The sequence below is a fragment of the Delphinapterus leucas genome, chromosome 1 (genome assembly GCF_059928025.1).
Source record: "Delphinapterus leucas isolate spDelLeu-1000000601 "Yukka" chromosome 1, BTC_Dleu_Yukka2, whole genome shotgun sequence".
Lineage (NCBI taxonomy): Eukaryota > Metazoa > Chordata > Mammalia > Artiodactyla > Monodontidae > Delphinapterus > Delphinapterus leucas.
In genome coordinates, this window is record NC_143129.1 from 61,751,552 (window position 1) to 61,777,254 (window position 25,703).

At 35.8% G+C, this 25,703-nt stretch overlaps 1 protein-coding gene across 4 annotated transcripts in view; it reads left to right on the top strand.

Annotated features, from left to right (window-relative positions):
• Positions 1-25,703, top strand: part of RC3H1 (ring finger and CCCH-type domains 1) — a 95,193-nt gene that overhangs the window by 59,377 nt on the left and 10,113 nt on the right. For 2 of the 4 annotated variants that reach the window (XM_022565239.3, XM_089910875.1), the window contains exons 7-18: positions 1,483-1,615; positions 6,949-7,067; positions 8,411-8,523; positions 11,287-11,568; positions 11,881-12,095; positions 14,350-14,720; positions 15,221-15,388; positions 20,086-20,238; positions 22,448-22,661; positions 23,118-23,208; positions 23,333-23,465; positions 25,281-25,460. In XM_022565239.3, the coding sequence (XP_022420947.1) occupies positions 1,483-1,615; positions 6,949-7,067; positions 8,411-8,523; positions 11,287-11,568; positions 11,881-12,095; positions 14,350-14,720; positions 15,221-15,388; positions 20,086-20,238; positions 22,448-22,661; positions 23,118-23,208; positions 23,333-23,465; positions 25,281-25,460 (2,172 nt within the window). The remainder of the gene's footprint in view (positions 1-1,482; positions 1,616-6,948; positions 7,068-8,410; positions 8,524-11,286; positions 11,569-11,880; positions 12,096-14,349; positions 14,721-15,220; positions 15,389-20,085; positions 20,239-22,447; positions 22,662-23,117; positions 23,209-23,332; positions 23,466-25,280; positions 25,461-25,703) is intronic. The other 2 variants (XM_089910890.1, XM_089910900.1) reach the window with 2 other exon arrangements.

A 25,703-nucleotide genomic window follows, 5' to 3' on the forward strand; every position in this document is an offset into this window, starting at 1 on the left:
GATACATCTGCTCAGAACACTGTTACATGGCTATTAAAATTGTGGTCATATCAGGACAGATACTCTCTTCAGCTATTAAGTAGCACTTGATTTCTTTTAAAAAAAATGTTAGTGAAATATTTTTGTTAAGTCTCAGTGGTAGATACATGGGTGTTATTATATTAGACAGTTACTTTGAAGTATTTCATAATAAAAATGGTTAGGTATTTTAAAAATACCTTTGTTGGGCTTCCCTGGTGGTGCAGTGGTTGAGAGTCCGCCTGCCGATGCAGGGGACACGGGTTCATGCCCTGGTCCGGGAAGATCCCACATGCCTCGGAGCTGCTGGGCCCGTGAGCCATGGCCGCTGACTGAGCCTGCGCGTCCGGAGCCTGTGCTCTGCAACGGGAGAGGCCACAACAGTGAGAGGCCCGCGTACCGCAAAACAAACAAACAAAAACCTTTGTTATAATATTAATGGTAGGCAAATCCGTAAGTTTATAAATAGCTGATTATGAGTATATGAAAAACATGCAAAGATGAAAAATTGAATAAAGACATGCCAGCATTTTAATGATTAGTTGTGTTATTCCATGTTTTTTAAAATGTATACTTTTTAAAAATTTACCTTTTAGAATGACCTTTGGGGGAGAAAAAGTTCTACATGTATATATACATATATATATATATTTTAAGTGAAAGTGAGTTTATTTAGAGAGATACACATTCCATAGGCAGAATGCTGTCAGTCTCAGAAGTGAGAGCAACCCTCATCTATATTAATAAACTACATAGAGAGCTAAATGTTTCCAAGTAAGAACCTTTAGTTAGTATCACATAACCAGTTTTTTTACTTTACAGGTCATATGTACTGACCAGCTTAGGGGAGTTAGTGCAAGTATGTGTGTCATTAAGCCTTGAGAAAATACACAACCTGATAGCTTCCAAGAATCCCAAACCAATATAGGATTTTTTGAACTGGAATGAACTTCTCAAATTATTTAGTCCATACAACAGATGGAGTTCAGATAGTGTCTGTAAAGGTTATATCTGATGTCATAATCTTTGGTCCGTAACAGAACTTGAATTCAAACACAGTTTGAGTACAGTTTCATTGTTCGTGCTGTTGTATAGCATTATCTCTAGACAGTATTTCCAAACTTCAATTATTTGGAAAGACCCCAAGAGCCAAACTAACACAATACTGTAAGAACTGGAGATGTAAAGAGTATTTCCAAATTGAGGATGTGAGAAAGATCTCACATTTGAGGAATGTGATGACAGAGGGAAGAGAGAGTATACAATATATCAACCTGTGGATGCAGAGAAGTGCAGGGTTTGTTCAAGTAACAAGTGATCCAGTCTGGCCAGAGCATGGGATGTGTGGGAGGATAAAAATTAAAATATAATTAATTGCAAAAATGGTTGTGATATTGTAAATAATCTTTATTTTAAAAGGATTATCTGGTCTTTGAGGGAAGTTAATATTTATCTTTTTTTAAGTTGCAGACCCCAGCCTCTTTTGCACAAAGTGTTCAGGAACTAACAATTGCTCTCCAGAGGACTGGAGATCCAGCAAACTTGAATCGACTAAGACCCCATTTGGAGCTATTAGCAAACATTGACCCTAGTCCAGGTAAGCCCAGGGAAAATTAACGGACTATCCTATATGTGCCTTAGTGCTATTCAGTGAGTCTTTTAATTATCTTTTGTTACATTTCTCTAGAATTTCCTGGTGTAGTAATTCCGAATCTTTTCTATAGTATTTAAGTTTCTGGCCCCAATCTTGTCTGTCTCTTTATTACTTCAACTAATATTTATTTAATAGTGTTTACTGTGCTGCTCACTTTACCAGCAAAATAGGATCCCTCTAGGATCCTTTATGTTTCCTCCCTCTCTCATCACAAATTGTGCTCTATTTTTATCATTTTCATCTCTTTTGATAAAACTCAAGTTTTCTCATTTTTTCTGTATCATATGTCCTTAGTTGCATTTTTTTGGTCCCAACTTTACTTTCTCTACGATAATCTTGTTCCATCACATATCCTCCCTTGTGTGTCTACTTTGTCCAGCCATTTCCTGTTCCTTCTCCTTGACCTGAAAGTCACCCAACCTTCATTTTTCACTTAATATTATATCTAGGGTGTGTTAGCTTATATCCTATTGCTGTCCCTGTGTTTATTCCTACTACTGCACTAAAATTCTTTTTTTTTTTTGCGGTACGCGGGCCTCTCACTGTTGTGGCCTCTCCCATTGCGGAGCACAGGCTCCGGACACGCAGGCTCAGTGGCCATGGTTCACGGGCCCAGCCGCTCTGCTGCATGTGGGACCTTCCCGGACCAGGGCACGAACCTGTGTCCCCTGCATCGGCAGGCAGACTCTCAACCACTGCGCCACCAGGGAAGCCCTGAACTAAAATTCTTAACATTCACTAGTAATTTCCTAGTTTCTAATTCCAAAGATTTCTTCTCGGTCCTTAAATAACTTGATTTGTCTTTAGCATTTGATAATGTTGTTGACCACTTCCTTGATATGGAAACTCTCCTGATACCTTATCTTTCTGTAGTCTTATGATTCTCTTCTGGCCTGTCCGAATGCTGGTTCTGTCGTATTTTGACCACTCTTTCCTCTTCTGCCTCCTAAGGAGTAGGCTGGTTGTGTTCTTGGAATTTTGTTTTTTCTGCACTCTTCTGTTGATGATGATGGTCATTTATTCTCAGCATCAGGTACTATTCCTTTATAGATAATAGACTCCCAAATATCTCTATCACTGTTATCTCTTCATCACTCCAGACCTACTTTCACAAATGCTTTCTGAGATTCTGTATCCTCTCCTCTCCTCAGTGTGTTTCAAAACAAACTCATCTTCCCTTGATACCTGCTCTTCCTCCTGTCTTCCCTTTCTCTGTAAATGACCTCATTCTCTGAGGTATGTAAGCTTAAAACTTGAGCCTTTTGTCTTACTTTATATCTTTTCCTTTCACTTGCTCTACATAGCATTTCAGACAACAGGATTTTTTTTTTTTTTTTAGCCGCATTGGATCTTCATTGCTGCACACGGGCTTTCTCTAGTTGTGGCGAGTGGGAGCTACTCTTCATTGCAGTGCGTGGGCTTCTCATTGCGGCGGCTTCTCATGTTGCGGGGCACGGGCTCTAGGCACATGGGCTTCAGTAGCTGTGGCACGTGGGCTCAGTAGTTGTGGCACACAGGCCCTAGAGTGCAGGCTCAGTAGTTGTGGTGCATGGGCTTAGTTGCTCCGCAGCATGTGGAATCTTCCCGGACCAGGGCTCAAACCCTTGTCCCCTGCATTGGCAGACGGATTCTTAACCACTGCGCCACCAGAGAAGCCCTAGCCAACAGGATTTATCTGTTCTTTCACAATATCCCTCTATCCCATGCCTATTAATACTGCCTCAGTTGAGGGCCTCATTCCTTTTCCTGAGACTAAACTTAGCCTTTCATTTTTCTCTACTCTTTTAATTCTTCCTTCTAGTCTACTTACTGCTGCAAAATGAATCACATCTCAGATCTTATTTTACACTCATAAACTTTTAAGTGACACCCTTTGCTTATAGAATAAGGTTTGGAACTCTTGACCATGACATTCAGAGTAGTAAATTTATTACCAAAATCGCTTAATCAAACCAGGTAAGATCTTTTTTTATGTTTTTATTTTATTACTTTTCAAAAATTATTTATTTTTTTGGCTGTACCACATGGCATATGGGATCTTAGTTCACCGACCAGGGGTCAAACCCAGGCCCAGGGCAGTGGAAGGGCAGAGTCTTAACCACTGGACTGCCAGGGAATTGCCCTAAGATCTATTTTTAGATCCCAGTGATTTTTTTTTTTCCCCCCACTTCTGTGCTTTGATCATTCTGAGCAATCAAAAGAGCACTTCACAAGCTCACTACCTCATCAGCACCGATCTGTCTACCTAATTCTATGCCAATATATTCTACTCTCCTTGTGTAATAGTGGATAAACCATGTAACAGTGGATAAACTTCTAGCTAAGGCCACCCTCTCTCCTCATGCACCAATATCATCTTGTCAAATATATCCTTCCAGTATCATCTGTTTCTTATGTCATCAGTTTTCTTTCTCTACTACAGTAGCTCTATCAACATACATTTTATTGTTCCTGTCATCAAAACCCACTTTTTAAAAAATTAATTTATTTATGTATTATTTTTGGCTGTGTTGGATCTTCGTTGCTGTGCGTAGGCTTTCTCTAGTTGCAGCAAGCGGGGCTTCTCTTGTTGCGCAGCACGGGGTCTAGGCGTGCAGGCTTCAGTAGTTGTGGCACGCGTGCTCAGTAGTTGTGGCGCACAGGCTTAGTTGCTGCAAGGCATGTGGGATCTTCCTGGACCAGGGCTCGAACCCATGTGCCCTGCATTGGCAGGCGGATTCTTAACCACCAGGGAAGCCCAAAACCCACTTTTGACACCATTTGTCATCTACCTACGATTCCAGTTCTCTCCTTTTTATAGCACTCTCTTGAATGCAGTCCAATCAGGCGTTTATCTCTACCACTCAATCAAAATTGCTTTTGTCAAAGTCACAAGTGATTTCCATGCAGCTAATTCCAAATGTCAGTTCTTGGTTCTTTTTGTGTTTGACCTGTTAGCAACATTTAACGTTGTTTACTCTCTACTCCTTGTACCACTCTTTTAACTTCCAGGCCACCACACCCTCCTAGTTTTCTTCTTACTTTATTGAAACCTCCTTCTTAGCCTCTTGCTGATTTCTTCTCATCTCCGTAGCCTCTAAACTTTTTTTTGTTTTTTTCCCATAGCGTCTCACCTTTTTTTCCCCATAGCCTCTAACCCTTGAAGTGCTTCCAGAATTTAATCCTTGTGTCTCTTTTCTATTTATACTCATTCCCCAGGTAATCTCACATAGTGTCTTCAAAGTTTCATGGCTTTAAATATTATTTATATGACTCACACATTTACTATATTTCGTCAATTCTGAAGCTCACAATTTTTTTTTCAGATTTTAGCATTTCTGAAACTGGGCTGCATTTGTATAATCAATGACAGGTGATAATTAGCAATCTTTTCCATTTTGGTAGCACATAAAATAATGGTATGTGTTACAGTTCATGGTGTTTTAGAATCTGTATAACATAGTGTATACAGCCTAGACCTTCTTCCTGAATTCTTTTTTATATTCACCTGCCTGCCCAATATCCAGTAGTTCTACTTGAATATCTAATAAGAATTTCAAAAATAGTCTGTCCAAAAGTGAGTTCCATCCCCTGTCCCCCGCCCACCCACCATTCCTGTTAGTGGCAACTCCATCCTTCCATTTCCTCAGTCCAAACACCTTGGAAATACCATCAACTCGTCTTTCTCTCATAAGGTACATTGGATCTATCAGTATATCGTGTAGGCCTTACCTTTAAAATCCATTAGGAATCCATCTACTTATCACCTTCACTGCTACCCCCCTCATCCCTCTTCATAGATTATGGAATAGCCTTCTGTTGTCTGTCTGGTTCTAACATAGGAGCCAGAGTGATCCTATTACCCCTCTGCTCAAAAACTCTCCAGTGCTTTCCATCACTCAGTAAAAGCCAGTCTTTTCTATGACCTACCAGGCCTCACATGATCTGGTCTTCCTTTACCTGTCTCCAACTTCTTTTACTCTTTTCCCACCTCATTCATTCCAGATTTCACCTCCATGAACATATCAGGCATACTCCCATATTAGGCCCTTTGCACTTATTCTTTCGTTTTCCTAGAATGTTTTTCTCCTCTGTATCCTAATATATCTACAAGGCACACTCAAACCCTACTTTCATGTCTTTAATCAAATGTAACCTTCTCAAGGAGGCCTTTTCAGGCTACCCTGTCTAAAATTTTACACATACCTGTCCCACTCCCTTTCCTTGCTCTATTTATTCAACTCAGTATCTAAATACTTTGTGTTTTGGTTGTTTATCTTATTGATTATCTGGCTTTTCTCCTTGAATAGAATAGGGATTTTTGTTTTGATTGCTACTGCTTCCCTCGCAACTAGAATAATACCTGGAACTTAGTAGGTGTTCATTAAAATACTTTGTTGTATGACTGATCTCTTTACTTTCTCTGCATCTTTATCCTTTTTTACTGTTGAAATTCCACCTGTCTTTCAAAGCCTAGTTCAAATGCCATCATCCAGAAGTTTTTTAGAGTGTTCCAACAGGAAGTCATTTCTACATATGTGTTCTCACTTCATTTTATATTTCTTTTAGAGAACATTTCATATTTAGCCTTACAGTTAATTTTTCCTTTATAAAGTCACAGTACTTAACTAAACGAAGAGTGTGTATAGCATAGCTGCTTTATATAATAGCTCTTCTACTAAATTTTTTAAGCTTTCTGTTTAGCAATACTTGTTTTACAAAGAATTTCAAAATAGACATTACAAATTGGCTGACTGTAGGCAGTCCACAGTCAAGTTTGTTTGATCCACAAAGTGTTGGTCTGCACTATACTCTAAATTTTTTAAGTGCAAACACTCAAAAACTAGAAATTTTTACATAAAACTCTCAAATTTCAGTTTTCCCTAGGAAACAGTGGTGTATCTGCCAGTGTCAGCCTTGCATCTTCACATAACAACAGTCAGCTAAAGTTGAGTAGTAACGATAATCTTAGATGTGAGACATACTCTTTAACACAATCCCTGTCACTCTTTATTGCTATTTCCAACACTAAGGGTCTGAAGACGGTTGCCATTTATTATCTGTCATATTTAATTCCTTTATGTTACCTTCACTGTCCCTGAAGTTATTTTAGATTGTAGCACCTGCTTTAAAAGGATATATTTATTCCTTTAAGATGATGTTCAGGTGAATAAGCTATTTCATGAATAGCTGTATGAAGCTTGATTTCACTGAAGTGCTGACACTCCTTTACTAATTTAATACTGGGCAGAACATTGAATAACATAGTCTGAAATTTTTTAAAATTTGTTGTGTAGATGCTCCTCCTCCTACTTGGGAACAGCTAGAAAATGGGCTGGTTGCTGTGCGTACAGTGGTACACGGGTTGGTTGATTATATCCAGAATCACAGCAAAAAAGGAGCAGATCAACAGCAGGTAAAGGAGATGTTTGAAACTTAGAAGTAAGCCACTGTGTCTATCCTTACAGATAAAAACAAAGCCAACAGGATGACATGAATATTTTTAGACTCTGTAAAAACTAGAAATTAAACTAAAATAAAAACCTATTTTTAACTCCCTGTTCCATTAGACATCAGGAAGAATGTAACAAAAATTATAAGATTTATAGTTTAGAATGGTTAGCAGCCAGTTTATTGGATTAGCCTAGTAATTTTATCTGACAACATTGAAATTAAATAATCCTTGTTGGTCTAATGTGCTGGAGTCAGTTTTCACATTGGATATAGCAGCATTTGATTCTTGCTAAAGGTTATTCCATTTGTATAAAATTATTCTCTTTGGTTACTCTTGCATTTCAGTTTGACAATAGATATCACTTTTTAGTGCTAATGCTGTATCTCTCCAGTACTGTTCACATATTTTGTAAATGCTTTTTCTGCATTAGCATTCAGATATTTTTCATTCATAATGTCAGTTATGACAGTGGGCCAAATTTTCCTGAAGTATTTTTAGATGAAATATATGGCAGTAAAATATAATAGCCTGTGTTATGGCTACAGTTTTAAATTTTACTCCCAATTATTTCATTTTGCCCTCAGAATTTATGTTAAGTTCAGTACATCTTTTATTTTGTAGTAGTAAGCTTGAGAAATTAAAACTTTGTTATTAATTTATCTGGCTCAGTAAATATTAACAATAGATTATTCAGTATTCCTTTTTTCTTTAAAATTAAGAAATATTAAAAGTAGAATAATATGGATATGCTTTTCCTAATCTAAGCACAGATCAGGGCTTTATTTTATGATTAAATTTAGAAAATTAAAAACTTACTTTTAACTCCTTGTTCCATTAGACATCATGAAGAATGCTCATCATCAAAAATAATATTAACTTTTAAGTTCTGCCTCTTGTAGATTTTGTAGTGTGTTATAAGGAAACATAATTGTAAGTGTAGCTATATTGAACATTGTCCACAACAAATATTAGGAGACAGTTTAAATATTTGAAAGTCCTAATCTCCAGTGGTGTGCTTGTCCACTGTAAAACGTTGGAAAGAAGATCTTAGAGCTTTCATGAGATTGAATCAAGAATTTATGTGATGTTACATGTTTGATAGTTAATATCAGCATATCAGAAAAATCAGGACTACTTTTTTTTTAAAGTAATTTATTTTGCACACTTTCCAGGACTTTTGTCTGGGCAGTCTAGATAAGTGTATGAGTTAGTCTGAATTATTCATCTAGATTATTAAGATCCTAAAATGGCAATGCAAGATTTACATTTTTTTTTAATGGCTAATGTTTTAATTTTGGTCGTAGCCTCCACAGCATAGCAAATATAAAACATACATGTGTCGAGACATGAAGCAGAGAGGAGGATGCCCTCGTGGGGCCAGCTGTACATTTGCACATTCACAGGAGGAACTGGAAAAGTAAGTGTGAAAGTCATCAGACTCAACCTTCCAGTAATTTGTTAGAGAATAAGATAGAATTATTAGGTAGAATAATTTGCTGCCATTGAGAAATATGAAAAGATGTAGTTGCATTCCCTTTGATGAATAGGAAATGTTTAGAAAGTAATACAGAATTTTAGAAAAGAAAACCAAAGCAGTTTCTTCACCTTTCATTACATTGTGCCTACAAGTAGGAAGCTACTTGTGGTTAACTGAATCTAAAAGTGAGTCATTTTCGCTATCCCCCCCACCCCCCACCCCCCAATTAAAAGTCTAAGAATTTTCATCACCTTTAACTGATTGATTTTAACTAATTGAAAAATGCATTTCCAATGGAAAAATTTGCCCTTTGCTCTATTCAAGAAATTATTTATTGCCTGGCTCATTTTCACAGATTATTTCAAGGACCAGATAATTTCAGTGATGTTAAACTGCCAGCACATAGTAGAAAGAAAGGAAAAGCTTCTTAATTGTTTTATAAAACCAGTATAACGCTGACAGTAAATTTGACAAAGCACAATTAAAGAAAACTACAAATTCATCTCACACGTTAATATTTTTAAAATCCCAAATATTAAAACTTAGAATTCAGTAATACATTAAAATAGACACCATTACTAAGTGCAAAGGTAGCATAATATAATTACTCTGGGTTAGAGAAGAATGGGTATGATAACCACGTGATCATATCCGAAGATGCCAAAAGACATTTGAATAATATCCAATGTCCGTGATAGATCAAGATCCCTTAGTAGAACAAAAACATCATAGATGTTTTCCCAACATGATAATTATATTTCAAATCAAAAGCCAGCATGATAGCATGATGCTTAATTGGTATTAGTTTATTAGATTCAGTTTTGTTACAGACAAGAGTAAGGGAAAATTTTCTACTAGTAAAAAATGTTATTTAACATTCTGGAAGTTGTAGCTAATGTATGTAAACAAGAGAACAAAATAGCCAAAATCATTAAATGGGAAAACTCAAGAGAAATACTAGAAACAAAAGAAACAAGAATTTAGTAAGGTAGCAAATCAAAAAATTAGTTTACAGAAATGAAGTACTCTCATATAAACTAGAAAGGGAAACATAACCAGTTAAAAAGTAAGGTGACATTAAAATCCCTTTTGCATTAACAACAAAAACAAAAAAGATAAACACCAAATAATAAGCTAATAAGAAATATCCAGGATCTCTTGAATTGAATTAGTAAACTACATAGGAACATAAGAGAAGAGTTGAATAAATGAAGAAGCATACTGTGTTCTTGGATAAGACTTGGCATTATAAAGGTTTTATTTCCACTTAAACAGCAAGTTCAGTGAAATCCCAATTAGAATCTTAACGTGATGATTTTGGGAACCTAACAAAATCATTCATTTGGGAGAAAAAATATGCCAATAGCCAGGAAAATTTTTGGAAAAAAAGGTCTTCAACAGGGACTAGACTAATAACTATTAACCTGTTTTATGAGCTAAAGTAAGTATAAAGACTGTGGTATTAGCATAGGAATAGATAGCCCAATGAAATACAATAGAAAACCTAGAAAGAGTTCCAGATACATATAGGAACTCAGCATATGTGCAAAAGGTGGCATTTCACATCAATAACAAAAAAACATGATGATGAAACAACTATCCATTTGAAAAATAGGGCTGGATTATTACCTTTACACCAAAACAAATTATAAATTTATCAGAGATTTAAATATTTAAAAAAGAAACTATAGAGTACTTAGAAATATTTGTGGTTGTTATATAATTTTACAGTAGGAAGGATTTTTAAAGAATGACACCTAGCATCTATAAAGGAGATCAATAAATTTGATTACGTGAAAATGAAAAACTAAGATAATGGCCAAACACCACAAACTTAAAAAAAAAAAAAGTGGGGAAATGACATAGAAAAGGCTGATATCCGTAACATAAAATGAGCTCCTACAAATCTGTAAGAAAGAGAAGAACCAGTAGATATATGGATCATGTAAATAAGCAGTTCACAGAAAAAACACTAATGGCCAGCAAACATGTGAAACTGTGTTCAATATCATGAATTGTTAAAGAAATATAAAGTAAAATAAAACTTGATATTTTTGAACTGTCAAATTGTCAAAGGCTGAGGCTAACCAGTGTTTAACGAAATATTGAAAAAAGCCTTTTTTTGTTAATCGGTAGTAGTTATAATAGCTTTGGAGCATTATAAGAGTTTCTAACGTGCATACATTAGACTTAATAATTCTGCTTTTGGTTATTCACACAAGTGCAAAGTACATGTACATAATTTTCTGTTATTGCATTGTTTTAATAGCAAAAAATTAAGGACAACCTAAAATGTACTGACATAAAGAAATATTTAAGATTATGAAGTAGAGGAAAATATTTACTATGCATCCGTATATGACCCTATTTCTGTAATTTGTAATCTTACAAATGTAAGAATATTAAGCCAGTGTATGGAGTGGAAAAATCTGTATTATATACCAAGCTGTTAACAGTGATTACACCTGATGGGTGGTCCGCCGCCCCGCCCCCCCGTCCCCTACCCCAAAGTGTGTGTGTGTATATACGCAAGTTTTCAAGTTGATAGCTAGAGCCAATGTTTCAAGAGAATTTCTAGAAAATGATGTGCTTGGACTCCTTTCCTTTTTTATCCGTTTCTTAAATACACTTTAGTTCTTGATTTTTAAAAGCTTTTCCTTTTACAGTTTTGGTTTTTGGTGTGTGCCTTTGCTTTTTATATAGGTTTCGTAAAATGAACAAACGCCTGGTTCCCAGAAGACCCCTGAGTGCCTCTTTGGGTCAACTTAATGAGGTGGGGCTGCCTTCAACAGCTATCCTTCCGGATGAAGGTGCAGTGGATCTGCCTAGCAGAAAAACCCCTGCTCTGCCAAATGGAATTGTATCAGCAGGGAATACAGTAACACAGCTGATTCCACGAGGGACAGACCCCAGCTACGATTCTAGTCTGAAACCAGGAAAGATAGATCACCTGAGCAGTAGTGCCCCTGGATCCCCTCCTGACCTGTACGTTGTTTTTCCTAACTTTTATTTAAAGTTTCTTTATAGACATAAAGTAGAAGGAAGAAAGAATAATCGGTGCTTTGTTTGGGGGGCTTATTGTGTTGTTTTTTATTTCTATTTCCTGTGCCAGTGATTTTTGAGAAACAATTAACATAGGTGACATAAGATCAAAGTTTGCAAATTTTGTAGAAGAAATGGCTATTGGAAAAAAACAGTTTCCCAAATTGTGGCAGTTTGTTTTACATTTAACAATTTGTGTACATTAGAAGTATTTTCAAGACCTTAAACTTGACTTGCAGAATCTTGCTCCCGTAGGCTAGAATCTGTCCCTAAGAGTATTTCTGCCTTGCCTGTTAATCCACATCCTGTACCTCCAAGAGGGCCAACAGACCTGCCCCCTATGCCTGTCACCAAATCACTTCAGATGGTACCACGAGGTTCTCAGTTATATCCAGCACAACAGGCAGATGTTTATTACCAGGATCCTCGAGGAGCTGCTCCACCATTTGAACCAGCACCTTATCAGCAGGGTAATGATCTTTCATTTATGTCACTCACTTTTCTTAGAAGTTATGAGAATGATTTCAAGAGTGATCATATTTTCAGTAATCTCAAAATAAATAAATGCTTTTTTTAATACTTGGAAAAAACTGTGGTTATATGACCAACTAAATAGTATGAAATAAATGAAGTAGCAAAGCTATGAAAAGTAATTCGCCCTGACTACTAAAAGCAGTTGTATATTAAATATGTTTACATATTTATAGAAGTAAGTCATCCAAGTAGACAATGGAAATTTGCTGAGGCTGTATATATTTTCCTGACCAAAATTTTCTTCAAGTACGAAAAAAGAATTTAATATTACAGTGGATATAAATTAAACACAGTACATTTTTTTGCTTTCACTTGTCACCTAATATTTTTTTCTAGGCCTTGTAATATATATGAAAAAATGCAAATACATACTTTTAGAGAGTTTATAGTATAGAATCAGTATTAGTAAAGAATAGAAAACTATATGTGTGAGAGTATATATATCTATATATGTGTTTAAAATGAAGTGTTCCGTTGTGGTAGTTAATATTAGTGTGGTAGGAATTAACTGCAGGACTCAAGGAAGATCATTGAGAACTTGAGGGATCAAAAGACTTTGTGGAAGGATGCCCTAAATAGAGGTATTGGGAATAGAAAGGAAAATTTACAAATGGATTGTAAAGATGAGGGTCTAGAGTCAAGGAGGAGTAAGGAGACTTGTTGTTAATCCAGGTGTGACTACTGAGGTCTGGATTAGTGTGATGGGAAAAAAGAAAGTATTTGAGAAAATAGACAAATGTGGAAAATTAGCCAGTTTTAATGATAATATACCAGGTATGGAGAATGAAGGAGAGGACTTGATCGAGGTTTCACATAATGTAATTCATGTGAAAAAATAAGCAACGATTTTTAAACTAAAGTGTTGACTCTCTTTGTCAGAAACAGTATAGTGCTATTGTTTTTTTTGTTTTGGGGTTTTTTTGCGGTACGCGGGCCTCTCACTGTTGTGGCCTCTCCCGTTGCGGAGCACAGGCTCCGGACGCGCAGGCCCAGCGGCCATGGCTCACGGGCCCAGCCGCTCCACGGCATGTGGGATCTTCCCAGACCGGGGCACGATCCCGTGTCCCCTGCATCGGCAGGCAGACTCTCAACCACTGCGCCACCACGGAAGCCCCTCTGTTGTTTTTTAAGCTGGGATAGATTCAAGGTGTTCTCCATTTCCTTTTCCCAAGGCTATATTAATTTTGAATCAGCAATGTCTTTTCTGATTTCAAAAAAAGTAGTTTTAAGTTGGCATGGTGTCATTAATACATATAAGAATAGGATAAAAGTTGATCTGTCTTCCTTTTGACCATTCATTGCAGGAAAAACCCAACTGCTTTTGTTGAGTTAACCTTAAATATGCTGAATCAGTAAGGGTTCAATTGCAGATAGCAGAAATCATTCTGGCTATATTAGCAGAAAGAGGTTTAATACAGAGAGTCCTACAAAATCAGTAGAAACATTGGAAAAGCAGACTTAAGCTAGGCCTCCAGGAATGAGTCCCAGAGCTAGTTGCTGAAAGAACCTATTACAATGAAGCTGTAGAAATAGGAAACTTCTGCCCTAATCGCCAACTTGAGGAGCTCATCAGTTGAGGCAAACGTCTTCAAATTGGGAAGCTACTGCCATGACTGTTGTTTCAAGAACTCTAGGGGACTTCCCTGGTGGACCAGTGGTTAAGACTCTGCACTTCCACTGCAGAGGGCACGGGTTCAATCCCTGGTGGGGAAGGAACTAAGATCCCACATACCACACGGCACAGCCAAAAAACAAAGAACTCTAGAGCTATGCAGTTAGCTACTAGATCTGTACCAGCAGAATGGATCTCTTTCCAGTTAACTCAATTTCACATTCAAAACTTACGCAAATGAGTGATTTGTAGAACCTAAGCTTCAGGGAAATATAGTTTTTTTGCTTTTCAGTGTTTGCAGTATGTTAAGGCACACCAGAAAGATGGTCAGACAATTGAGAGAGCCAATTTACTGTTGTAGACTATAAGTAGATTGGTGTTTTCAGTAACTTTTAAGGATAATTTTTGCTTGTTATTTTTCGCAAAGCTAGCCTGACTACATAAGCAGAGGGAAAAACATCTAAAGAAAGGAGTGGATTTTTAATTCTTTAGTGTTGAAATATTTTAAAAGGAAAAGTCTTAAATAGAAAAATAGATTGGCTCATTGTTGCTTTTGGTTCCTCTTTTGTATTGTACAGGTATGTACTATCCTCCACCACCACAATGTGTGTCCCGCTTTGTCCGACCTCCACCATCTGCTCCTGAACCTGGTCCTCCCTACTTGGATCATTATCCATCGTACCTCCAAGATCGTGTAGTAAACTCTCAATATGGCACACAGCCACAACAGTACCCACCTATGTACCCACCACACTATGATGGCCGTCGAGTATACCCTGCTCAGTCTTATACAAGAGAGGAGATTTTCCGAGAAAGTCCTATACCCATTGAGATTCCACCTGCAGCAGTACCATCCTATGTACCAGAATCCAGAGAAAGATACCAACAGATGGAGGGTTACTATCCAGTGGCTCCCCACCCAACTCAGATCAGACCTTCGTACAACAGAGTATGCTGGGTTTTTGGGGTTTTTTTCTTATTATATAGATTTACTTGATTATTGCTTGCAGTGATTTTTTTTTAACCTTTTGCCATGGTAATAACTCTTTGATCAATCAGTTCTTTTTTAAAAGAAAGCATCTTCTCTTTTTTCACCTTTTCATAATCTGCATAGGTTGTTTTTTTTTTTAACTTTTAAAGGGGAAAAAAATTAATACCCCACCCCCGCTAACCCATCTTAGTTTCTGAACATTAGATGGTTTTATTAACATTTCTAGATTTATTTAGAAATTATGCTCTCTGACCAAGAAAAAGAAACTTAAATTTAGCTCTTTGGGAAATCCTGAGACCTTTTGGGGGTTTTGTTTGTTTTGTTTTGCTTTGTTTTATTAAGTCTTGCTATTTCGGATGTTAAGATGAGTATACAAGCTGCTTATTTAAAATATGTGCTAAGTGAATCAATGTGTCCTGAAATTCTTTTTCAATTTTTACTCATCTTTGCATTTTCAGGAGCCTCCTTACAGCCGGCTTCCTCCCCCTCCCCAGCCCCATCCTAGTCTAGATGAGCTACATCGAAGACGGAAGGAAATAATGGCACAACTAGAGGAAAGGAAGGTTATCTCTCCACCTCCTTTTGCACCTTCACCAACATTGCCTCCTGCCTTCCAACAAGAGGAAGTAAGCACATCTTTTTTAGTCTCTTTATCAGTTTTTCCTTAATCAGTGATTTATTGTGTCCTATTTAAGTCATCTTCACCTATTCCCAAGGTCATGAGGATATTTTCCTCTAAAAGGTTTATTATTTCATGTTTAGATCTACAGTCCATCTAGAATTGATTTTTGTATATAGTGTCTTAGGAGTTAAGATCCATTTTTTCCCTAAAGGGTATCTCATTGATCAAGCATCATTTAATGAAAAGACCATCCTTTCCCTAGTACCCTGCAGTCACCTTTATCATAATCTGGTCACCTTTGTCGTAGTCAGGTGACTATATGTTTCTGAACTTTATTCTGTTTCATTGATCTATTTCTCTATCCTTGTACCAACACCACATTGTCTTAATGTAGTAGTATTGTACATCTTAATGTGGTGGTGTATGTTTTCCAGTTTTGGTCTTCAGGATTATCTTTGCTGTTCCTGGTCCTTGGAAATTCCAGACACATTTTAGAATCAGCATGTGGATGTCCACAGAAATATCTGCTGCAGTTTGTGTGTGTGTGTGTGTGTGTGTGTGTGTGTGTGTGTGTGTGTGTGTGTTACGTGGGCCTCTCACTGTTGTGGCCTCTCCCATTGCGGAGCACAGGCTCCGGACGCGCAGGCCCAGTGGCCATGGCTAACGAGCCCAGCCGCTACGTGGCACGTGGGATCCTCCCGGACCGGGGCACGAGTCCATGTCCCCTGCACCGGCAGGTGGACTCTCAACCACTGCGCCACCAGGGAAGCTCTCTGCTTCAGTTTTTATTAGGATTACATTGAATCTCTGGATCTGGGCAGCCCAGTATGGTAACCACTAGCCACATGTGGATAATGATGCTTAAAATGTGGCTAGTTCGAATTCATGTGTGCTGTAAGCATAAAACATACAGTGGATCTGAAGGTTTAGCACCCCCACCAAAATATCAATATATTTATATTAATTACATGTTAAAATACTACTTTGGGTGTATTAGATTAAATAAAATATATTGTTAAAATTAATTTTACCTGTTTTTTTTAATATGGCTACTAAAATGTTTTAGATTACATATGTGGGTCAATTATATTTTCATTGGACAGTGTTGCTTTAGATCCGTTTGAGGAGAAGTGACATCTTTCCAATATTGAGTCTCCAAGAACATGGTATACCCTCCACTTCCTTGGATCTTCTTTAATTTTTGTCAATAATGTCATATCTCATATAGTTTTCAGTGTCTTGCACATCTTTCGTTAAACTTATTCCTAGAAAACTAATGTTTTTGAAGCTATTTAAGTGGAATCCTTTTTGAAATTTCATTTTCTATTTGTTATTATTAAAGAGAAATTAAGTAGATTTTTGCGTATTTTGACACCTGTGTTCAGCAGCCTTGGTAAATTTCCCTATTAATTCTAGTATTTGTTAGTGGATTCTTTTGGATTTTCTGTGCACACAGTCATGTCCTTTGTGAATAATGACCATTTTACTTTCTCCTTTTCAATTCTTAAGTCTTTTTTTTATCTTGGTTGTGTGAGCTAGATCCTCCAGTAAAAATAAAAGTGATGATAGGTTTTCTTATTTCCAGTCTTTGAGCAAATGGAGCTTCTAATAATTTACCATTGTGATGTTTGCTGTCATCCTTTTTGTAGGTAATCTTTATCAGATGAATGAAATTTCCCTATATTCCTAGTTTTTATAATTGAGACTGTCAAAGGTTTATTTAACTCAGTAGTGAGGAAAACAGCAGGATGATAAAGTTAATTCAAAGAGTAGGAGAGACAGGCTAATATAGGTAGTGAAAGGCAGGAAAAAAACACTGAAATAGAGTTGCTAGAATAAACTGGTTAATGTACTAGAGGGTAATAAACCATAATTTGAAGGTTATCAGTATTTCCACAAGGCAGTACTAATAGTTATCATGAATGAGTGTTGTCTTATTATCTTTTTAATGTCTTCGGGGTCTGTAGTGACCCCGAAGACATTTTTCCACTTCTGATAATTTTTTTCCTTGGTCAGTCTTGCTAGGGATTTATCATCAGTTTTATCTTTTCAGAAAGCCAGCCTTTTGCTTTGTTGATCTTATTTATTTAATTATTTTGGTTTGTTGATTTTACATAAATGCCTCAGCTCAATGTGTGTGTGTTTGTGTGTGTGTGTGTGTGTGTGTATATATATATTTATGTCAAGTAGGTTTTTTCAGTAGGGCTGCAGTTGATATTATGTAAGGAAAATGTCTTACATCCTTTATGTGTAGAATTATGATTCTAAACAATATTTCTAGCTGATAAATTATGAATAATAAGCAATGAAAATTGAAATATATCACATTGCATATAATAAACAGTAAACTTTGGGGTCTACAAAAGTAATCTACTAAATAAAGATTGTTCATAGTATCTGGCTTTCCTCTCTAAACACTTTGGATGAATTTTCCACAATAATGTAGGTTAATTAGTAAAGCTATAACATCTTCTATTAATATAATTTTACGTGTAAAGTATCAACATTACATGATATTTTTTCAAAAACTTACTATAAGAGACATCCCAGAGCCTTGTTATGCCATACCATTTTTTGAGAAATATGGAAAGCAGTATGACACTGTGAAAAGTGAGCTAATTTTGGAATGAAATATAATTATCTGTGAGGTTCAGCTTTGTGGCTCAGTGTGTGATCTTTTGTAAGTTATTTAGCCTTCATTAACCCTGAGGCTCAGGTTTCTCTATTTGTAAATCAAGCATAATAAAACCTACCTCACTGTGGTGTGGTGAAGATTAAATGAGACATAAGGCATCTGGCACAAAGCAGGCATTCAGTAAATAATAACTGTGTATTTATTACTTTTTTACTTGTAATAAAAATTATAATAATGCCTGGCTGTTAATGGAACTTTATCTATTGACAGAATTATTTTAGTTACTGACATACAAAGCTATATAATTAAACTTCAGTTCTGATTATAAACAACCTACATATAATTATACTAAATTCATACATTATAAAAATACATAATATAGAAAGAAATTTCTCCAAGATCTCATTTTCTATATCACTGTAAGTTTATTATATATTTTAACTTTTAATATATATTTCAACTTTTCTGTGCATGAAACACATCATTATAATTTTTAATCAGATCATTTAGTAATAATATATTCAGATTTTACGTTTTGCATTTTTTTTGTTTTTGTTTTTACTTAACCAGTTATCCTGGATGTCTTTCTGTATCAGTATATAAATTTATCTCATTCTTTTTTCTCTTAATAAATTTATTTATTTATATTTTACTTTTGGCTGCATTGGGTCTTCGTTGCTGCACAGGGGGTTTCTCTAGTTGCAGTGAGCGGGGGCTACTCTTCATTGCACGGCGCGGGCTTCTCACCACAGTGGCTTATCTTGTTGCAGAGCATGGGCTCTAGGCGCGTGGGCTTCAGCAGTTGTAGCTTGCAGGCTTAGTTGCTCTGCGGCGTGTGGGATCTTCCCGGACCAGGGTTCAAACCCATGTCCCCTGCATTGGCAGTCTGATTCTTAACCACTGCACCACCAGGGAAGTCCTATCTCATTCTTTTTTTAATTGCTGTATAATACATTGATTGCAGGGGAAAAAGCACTCTTGTTAGTAGGTCATGTCTTTAAAAAGCTAGCTGTTCTACACAAAATTTGTAAGCAGAGGAAAAATGTAAAAAGGAGCTGGAGTTTTTAAAATAGAAGTAGGACAAAAAAAAAGGAAAGAGGTTATAAACAATGGAAACAGGAGTTGTGGTTGAAAATGAGTGGTACTGTGAACAGCATATCCCTCTGCCAGTGCAGAAGACCAAAGTGATGACTCAGAAAATAGAAGGTTTTTTTAGTATAGGCGGAAGCATAGAGCCATTTAAATGTACCAGTACTCCCTGAATTATTAGTATGTCAGTATATACATCTGTGATAAAGTGAGAGCAATTTATTAGTGTTCTAGCACTCCCTATACTGGTATAACCTTGGTCCGATCACCCAAGTTGTCTCTCATGGACTTGAAGAACATATGAGATAGTGTATACATAAAAGTACTTAGAAAACTGTAAAACATTATACAGATGTGAATGTAAGTAAAAATGCATTAGACCTAGAATGCCTATTTAGTTATTACATAATTTCAGAGCTCATCCTGAGAAAAGAAAATTAGGAATCTTATCCTTTTCACTTCATTGACTCAACCCTAAGGACCAGAATTTATTCAAGATATGAATTATTGCTATTAAAGAATTTTAGGTAAAAATGTTATTATGTCATCACATACTATATAGAACATTTAAGATTACATTTTAAAGAATTTCTAATGCTCTTGTTTGCCTGGAATGTTATTGAAAGAAACATTAAGGAGGGTCTAGCAAAACTAGGGCATAATACATTCTTGCTTAAGTGTTAACTGAATCTGATGAGAAAGAGGATGGGCAAATCTCTTCAAAAATCCTAATTTGATTCTTTGAAGGATATTGAGATACTTTTTTGACCCTCTGTTAACAAAGTGTAAAGGCTGAATATCATTTTTCATTTGTTTTATATTTTTCATAGTCTACAAAAATCTTCTAGTGACACAAATCAAATAACTGTTACTATGTTGCTTCAGCATGATGTTCTAAAGAAATTCCTGCTCTCTCTGTGCTGTTACTCATAGACCCATTTCCTATTTTGTTTCTTTTTTCCTTCTTCCATCTGCAGTTTTTGGATGAAGACTTGAAGGTAGCTGGGAAATACAAAGGAAATGATTATAGCCAGTACTCACCCTGGTCATGTGACACCATCGGCTCCTACATTGGAACCAAAGATGCAAAACCCAAAGATGTTGTGGCAGCAGGGAGTGTGGAAATGATGGTATGTGTAATAACTAAGCCATAATTAATACAAATCAAGATAAACCAAATAAATTATCCCCAGTTATAGTGTAGACACAAGTAACTGAGCTTTGCTTAAGTTTCAGACCATATTGTGTACTATGTGATTGAATTATATTTAAACTATATGTTTTTTTATTTCTTTCAGGTATATATAAAAATCTTTTCAAACTTGTCTAGACAAAGAAGAGCGTTTCTTATGTTTCTGTGAAGCTAGCAATTAACCCAACAGCTGTTTAGAATTGAGAGTAAATTATTTTTCATAACTAAGATCTTGAATTTCTTGTCCAATTAAATTATAACTCTTTTTAAGTTTAAACAGTAAAGTTGAATCTAGTGAACAATACTAGTGTTTGAGTCAGAATTATAGTTACTTAGCTTCAGATGAGCTGTGGTATACTGAAATGTATTACACTTATGCCATTTTATTTTTTAACAAAAAATAATGTAACACCAGTGTATCTAATACTCAAGCTTAAAATATATCACTATTTTATCTTAATTGCTTCTTTATCCTTTAAAGAAATAAAACTTTACATAAGTAATTAAATCCTCCTCGCTTTACCTCCCTAATCTCATTTTCTTCCTCCCTCCTTCCCTGGAGATAACCCCTATCCTGAATTGAGAGTTTATCATTTCATGAATAATTTTATACTACTTCTAAACAATTTTGTTTTGAATGTTTATAAACCTTATACATATTATAAACCTCAACTTGCATTTTCATTCAGCATTGTTTTTGAGATGTATCCAAATTTATACCTATAGTTCAAATTCATTCATTTTCACTGCTTTTATCAGGTACCATTGTATGATAACTAATATCATACAATAAATAAATAAATATATATAATTGTTTATTGATTTTCATGTTGATGAACATTTAGGCTGTTTTTAATTTTTTTATTATTCTGTACAGTGCTACAGTAAGCATTCTTGCATATGTTTCCTTGTGCACGTTACATGAAAGTTATGCTTAGGAGTAGTATTGGTGGGTTAAAGGTATGCCTTGACTATTCTTTTTTTTTTTTTTTGACTATTATTCATTTGCCCTTGTTAATTCTCACAGAGGTTCCCTAGGTTGTTATATAGATTTTCAAAGACAAAGATTTGCCCAGCTGGTTGAGAGAAGACCAATTCTTGGTAATAGAAAAGGAAGACTTAGATGAGTGAGATGATATCTATAGCATAAATATGATTAGATGCCAGACAATTAAAAAAAAGAAGAAAGAAAAAAAAAGGAATATAGAGGAGAAAAAAGCGAAAATGAACCTTTTGTTTTTCTGTGGTAGGATTAAGAAAACATTGTTTTTAGGTCATAAAAAACAGTCTTTCTGAGAGAATAGGAATGAGATGAGGAGGTAGAGGTAGATAGGAACCTTTGCTTTGTACCTGACTTTCAGAAAGAGTTATTATAATAAAGTAACATAAACATTAGCAAAATAAAACTCATTTACTTAAATTAACAGAGAATAAAAGTGTTTTCCAGCCTAACCTAGATGTAATCGAACATTTCCCAAATGGATAAAAGTCTACCCCAGTGTTTCTCAAACATGAATGTGCATGTAAACTACCTGGGGAATCTGTTGAAATTCAAGTTCTAATTCAGTAAGGCTGGGATGAGACCTGAAATTCTGCATTTCTAATGAGTTCTCTAGTGATGCTGATGCTGCTGGTCTGTGGACTATTCTTTGAGTAGCAAGGGTCTAGCAATTAGATTTCCATTTATCTTTCTGACTGGAATGCCTTTTAAAAGCCTATGTTGGCACTTATATTTTTAAACAGTCTTTTTCTAACTATTGATTGTTGAAAATTAATCTATTGGTCATGATGGGCCTTTTTTTAAAGAAATGAATTAGAATAACTAAATACAAGAATACATTACATATAGTAAGGATAAATGTTTGTCATGAAAAAATATATATATACATATATACATTCAAATATATATATTTGAATGTATATATGTACTGGGCATGATGTAAAAAATATTATAGGAAGTGGTCAGAGGTTTGAAAAGCAATGTTTTATATGACAACTAAAGGCAACTAATGATTTTAGTCTTATCAGTAAGAACTATATACTCTATTTTAACCTTATTACAGAGCTAGAGGAAACTATGTTAGAGATCTAAGTGTGGGGTGGATTTCTCATTTTACTTTTTACCTTCTTATTTTACTCTTTACCAGAATGTGGAGAGTAAAGGAATGAGAGACCAGCGATTGGACCTTCAGAGAAGAGCAGCAGAAACTAGTGATGATGACCTTATCCCATTTGGAGACCGACCAACAGTATCTCGATTTGGTGCCATTTCTCGAACTTCCAAAACAATATATCAGGGTGCTGGCCCAATGCAGGCTATGGCACCTCAGGGAGCTCCCACAAAATCTATTAACATTTCAGGTAAGAATCTCAGGGGTAAGCTGATTTAGAGTGTTCATAGTCACAACTCCCAGCACCACCTATTCCCCATTTACCGTCAGTGCTTTTCATAATCTTGCAGGGCAGTAGCCTTCAAACTTTTCTGTGGAATTATCCCTGTAGAAAGGTAATTATAACCCAGGGAATTGTAGGGGTACGAACTAAAATTAAATATCTGTATGTGAAGGTAACCTATGTGTTATTTTTAATAGTTTCATTGCTTTTGTTAAAATAATACATCTCATTTTTTTTTTAATCAAACAAAAGAAAATATTACAAAGATTGACTTTTTATTGGGGGAAAAACAAACATCAGTACCCCTCCATCTTTCAAGATAACTGTGTACATAATATGCCTACGCCTTTTAGATTATGGCTACCTAAAAAAAAGAATCAAATCTATGAATTGCATCATTCCCTGTAAATTACTCTCTTACAGATTATGGTCCGTATGGAGCCCACAGTGGCTGGGGAGGTTCTCCATATTCACCTCATCAAAACATACCTTCTCAGGGACACTTCAGTGAGAGGTATAAGTCATTCTTTTTACTTTTACAAGCCTTTAAAATTACTCAACTTACTTTGTTTTTCTGGTCATAACATTTTTTTTAAATAAAATTTTAAATTTATTCCATACTTTCTTTCCCACAAAAGGGAGAGAATATCTATGTCAGAAGTGGCCAGTCATGGAAAACCCCTTCCATCTGCTGAGAGGGAACAGCTACGACTAGAATTGCAGCAATTAAACCAACAAATTAGCCAACAGACCCAGCTACGTGGACTAGAGGTACCAGCCTAGAGATATTTTTTCATTCCAGTTTTTGAAGAGTTCTCAAAAAGATTTTAAAAGGAGGAACTTTTGAGGTAAAATGAACATAAAACTTTAAGGTTTGTTTCCTAAGAGTTAGTATAGTTGTCCATTTTTCAAAGAATTTAAGTACTTCGAAGTTCTGAGACAATAGGAAATTTAGAATTTCTATTACCTGAGAATAGAAAACATATTTTATATGTTTTATATATTATACATTATATATTACATATGTATATATATATATGTAAGCTCCTTTTATATTTTTATACTGTATAATATTTTAGATAATCTAAAATTTGTAGATTATCTAAAATATTATATGAAATAAAAAATATAAAAGGAGCTTATACTCCTTGATGGCACATTTAAGTTGAAGGTATATAGTATATAGTTTTTTAATCAACAGATGCTTTTAGCTTAAGATTTGTTTTTAACTTCTTATATTTTCTTTAATTTTTAAAAATTTCTCTCACTTCTTTTACTCGTCAGCATCTTTACTAGAAGCTTAGAACTTTGACCTAAAAAATATAGTCTCTGTATAATAATACCACCTTTCATTAATATAGTTCTTTCAGTTTATAAATTACTATCCCATATCTTATTTGACCCATACATGTCCCTGACAATTAGATTAGGTAGGTGGCATTGTCCCCCACCCTTTTTGGTTGAAGGATATTAGTTTCACAGAGGTTGAAACATGAACCCAGCTCTTCATACTCCAAATTCAGTGTTCTTTCCACCATGCTACCTGATACTTATGAGAAACAAAATGTCAGAAGGCAAAGAATTCTTAAAGTCCTTTAAGTGCCACATCAGGAAGACTAGGTTTTGTTTATATTATCCTTTGCATTGGAACATAGACTTTGAATATGGAAAGCTAAAGACGTTCTAATGATAAATGCATTGCTCCCTTCTGGAGAAAAAGATGCTCTTGGAACGTTTCTTTCTATATGTATATCTTTCTACAAAGATCTATAATAATAAGTAAGCTATTGCTTTGGCAATAAATTTCTAACTGATTCAATCTTAGACTTTCTTATTAGCAAGGCCAGTAGGAGGGATTTTTGTGTGTGTGTGTGTGTGTGTGTTTGTTTTTGAACATGTGTCTGGCTTGTGCTCTTATGTAAGCAAGAAGGTTTAGAAATAAAAACCTGTATAGTATGCATGTTTGTCTCCTTTTTCCCATTGCTTTATTAACATTGGTCCAAAACTTCTTGCTGATTCCTATCGTAAGAAAAAAGAATGCTGTGTTTATTATGTTCACCTTTAGTTTATTAACTTGTTGAAGATTTGGACCTTTTAACTCCATAAAGCATTATTCCTTACCTTGCTATTTCATGGCTTTTTGTCTTTATTGAAATTTCTAGACTGATTTTCTGTTCCAAAAGAATTTCAGCACTATTTAACTCGCTGTGGTTAAAAGTCCCTGCCATTACTGAGGTATCATGAAAGAAATGATAGAATTTACATCAGAGAAAATTCAATTAAAAAACAAAAGGAAAAAAATAGAAAAGGAAAGAAACACATTTATAGTTGACTTCTCTTTCCACTAAGAAAATAAAAAGAGCAACTTATACCAAAGATTAAATTACTATTCACTAAGTTTAAATGCCCCATATTTTCCCTTTTGTATTCAAATGGTACTCAGAGAAAGAAGCAGTGCCTTACGTTTGCATCATTTTTATTGCCAATCCATGAGTAGTAAGTTGCTTGGGCGGGTCTGGCTTCAGGCCTGGTCACTCTGTGCGCGGCGTGGCGTGTGTTGAGCTGTGCGCTTGGCTTTTGCACTAGGCTGTCGGTAGCAGGCTGGCGCTGCAGAGGGAGGCGAGCACCTTGGCAGGCCAATCACAGCCCCCACCGCCGCCGCCGCCCCCGCCGAAGTGGCCTGGAGCGCCCTCAAGTGAGCAGTTGAGCTTGGAACTGCACCAGGTGGAAAGGGAAATCGGGAAGAGAACCCGAGAACTGAGCATGGTAAGTGCTATGGTGGGAAAAGAGAGGAAAGCTGAAAGGAAAGCCTCTGTGTAGTTGTGTCGCTGAACTCGTGGCTCTGGAGTTCTAGAATCATCTAGAGCTGTAGAATCATCACCCCAAGGCACTGTACTGAGTGATTAATACTGACAGTGAGTGCCCTGAAGATGGTCTGCCTCCCTGTTTTATCATTCTTCTCCTCATTCTCTTTTGGTTTGAGTGTGTTCTTTGTCTTAGTTTTCTGCG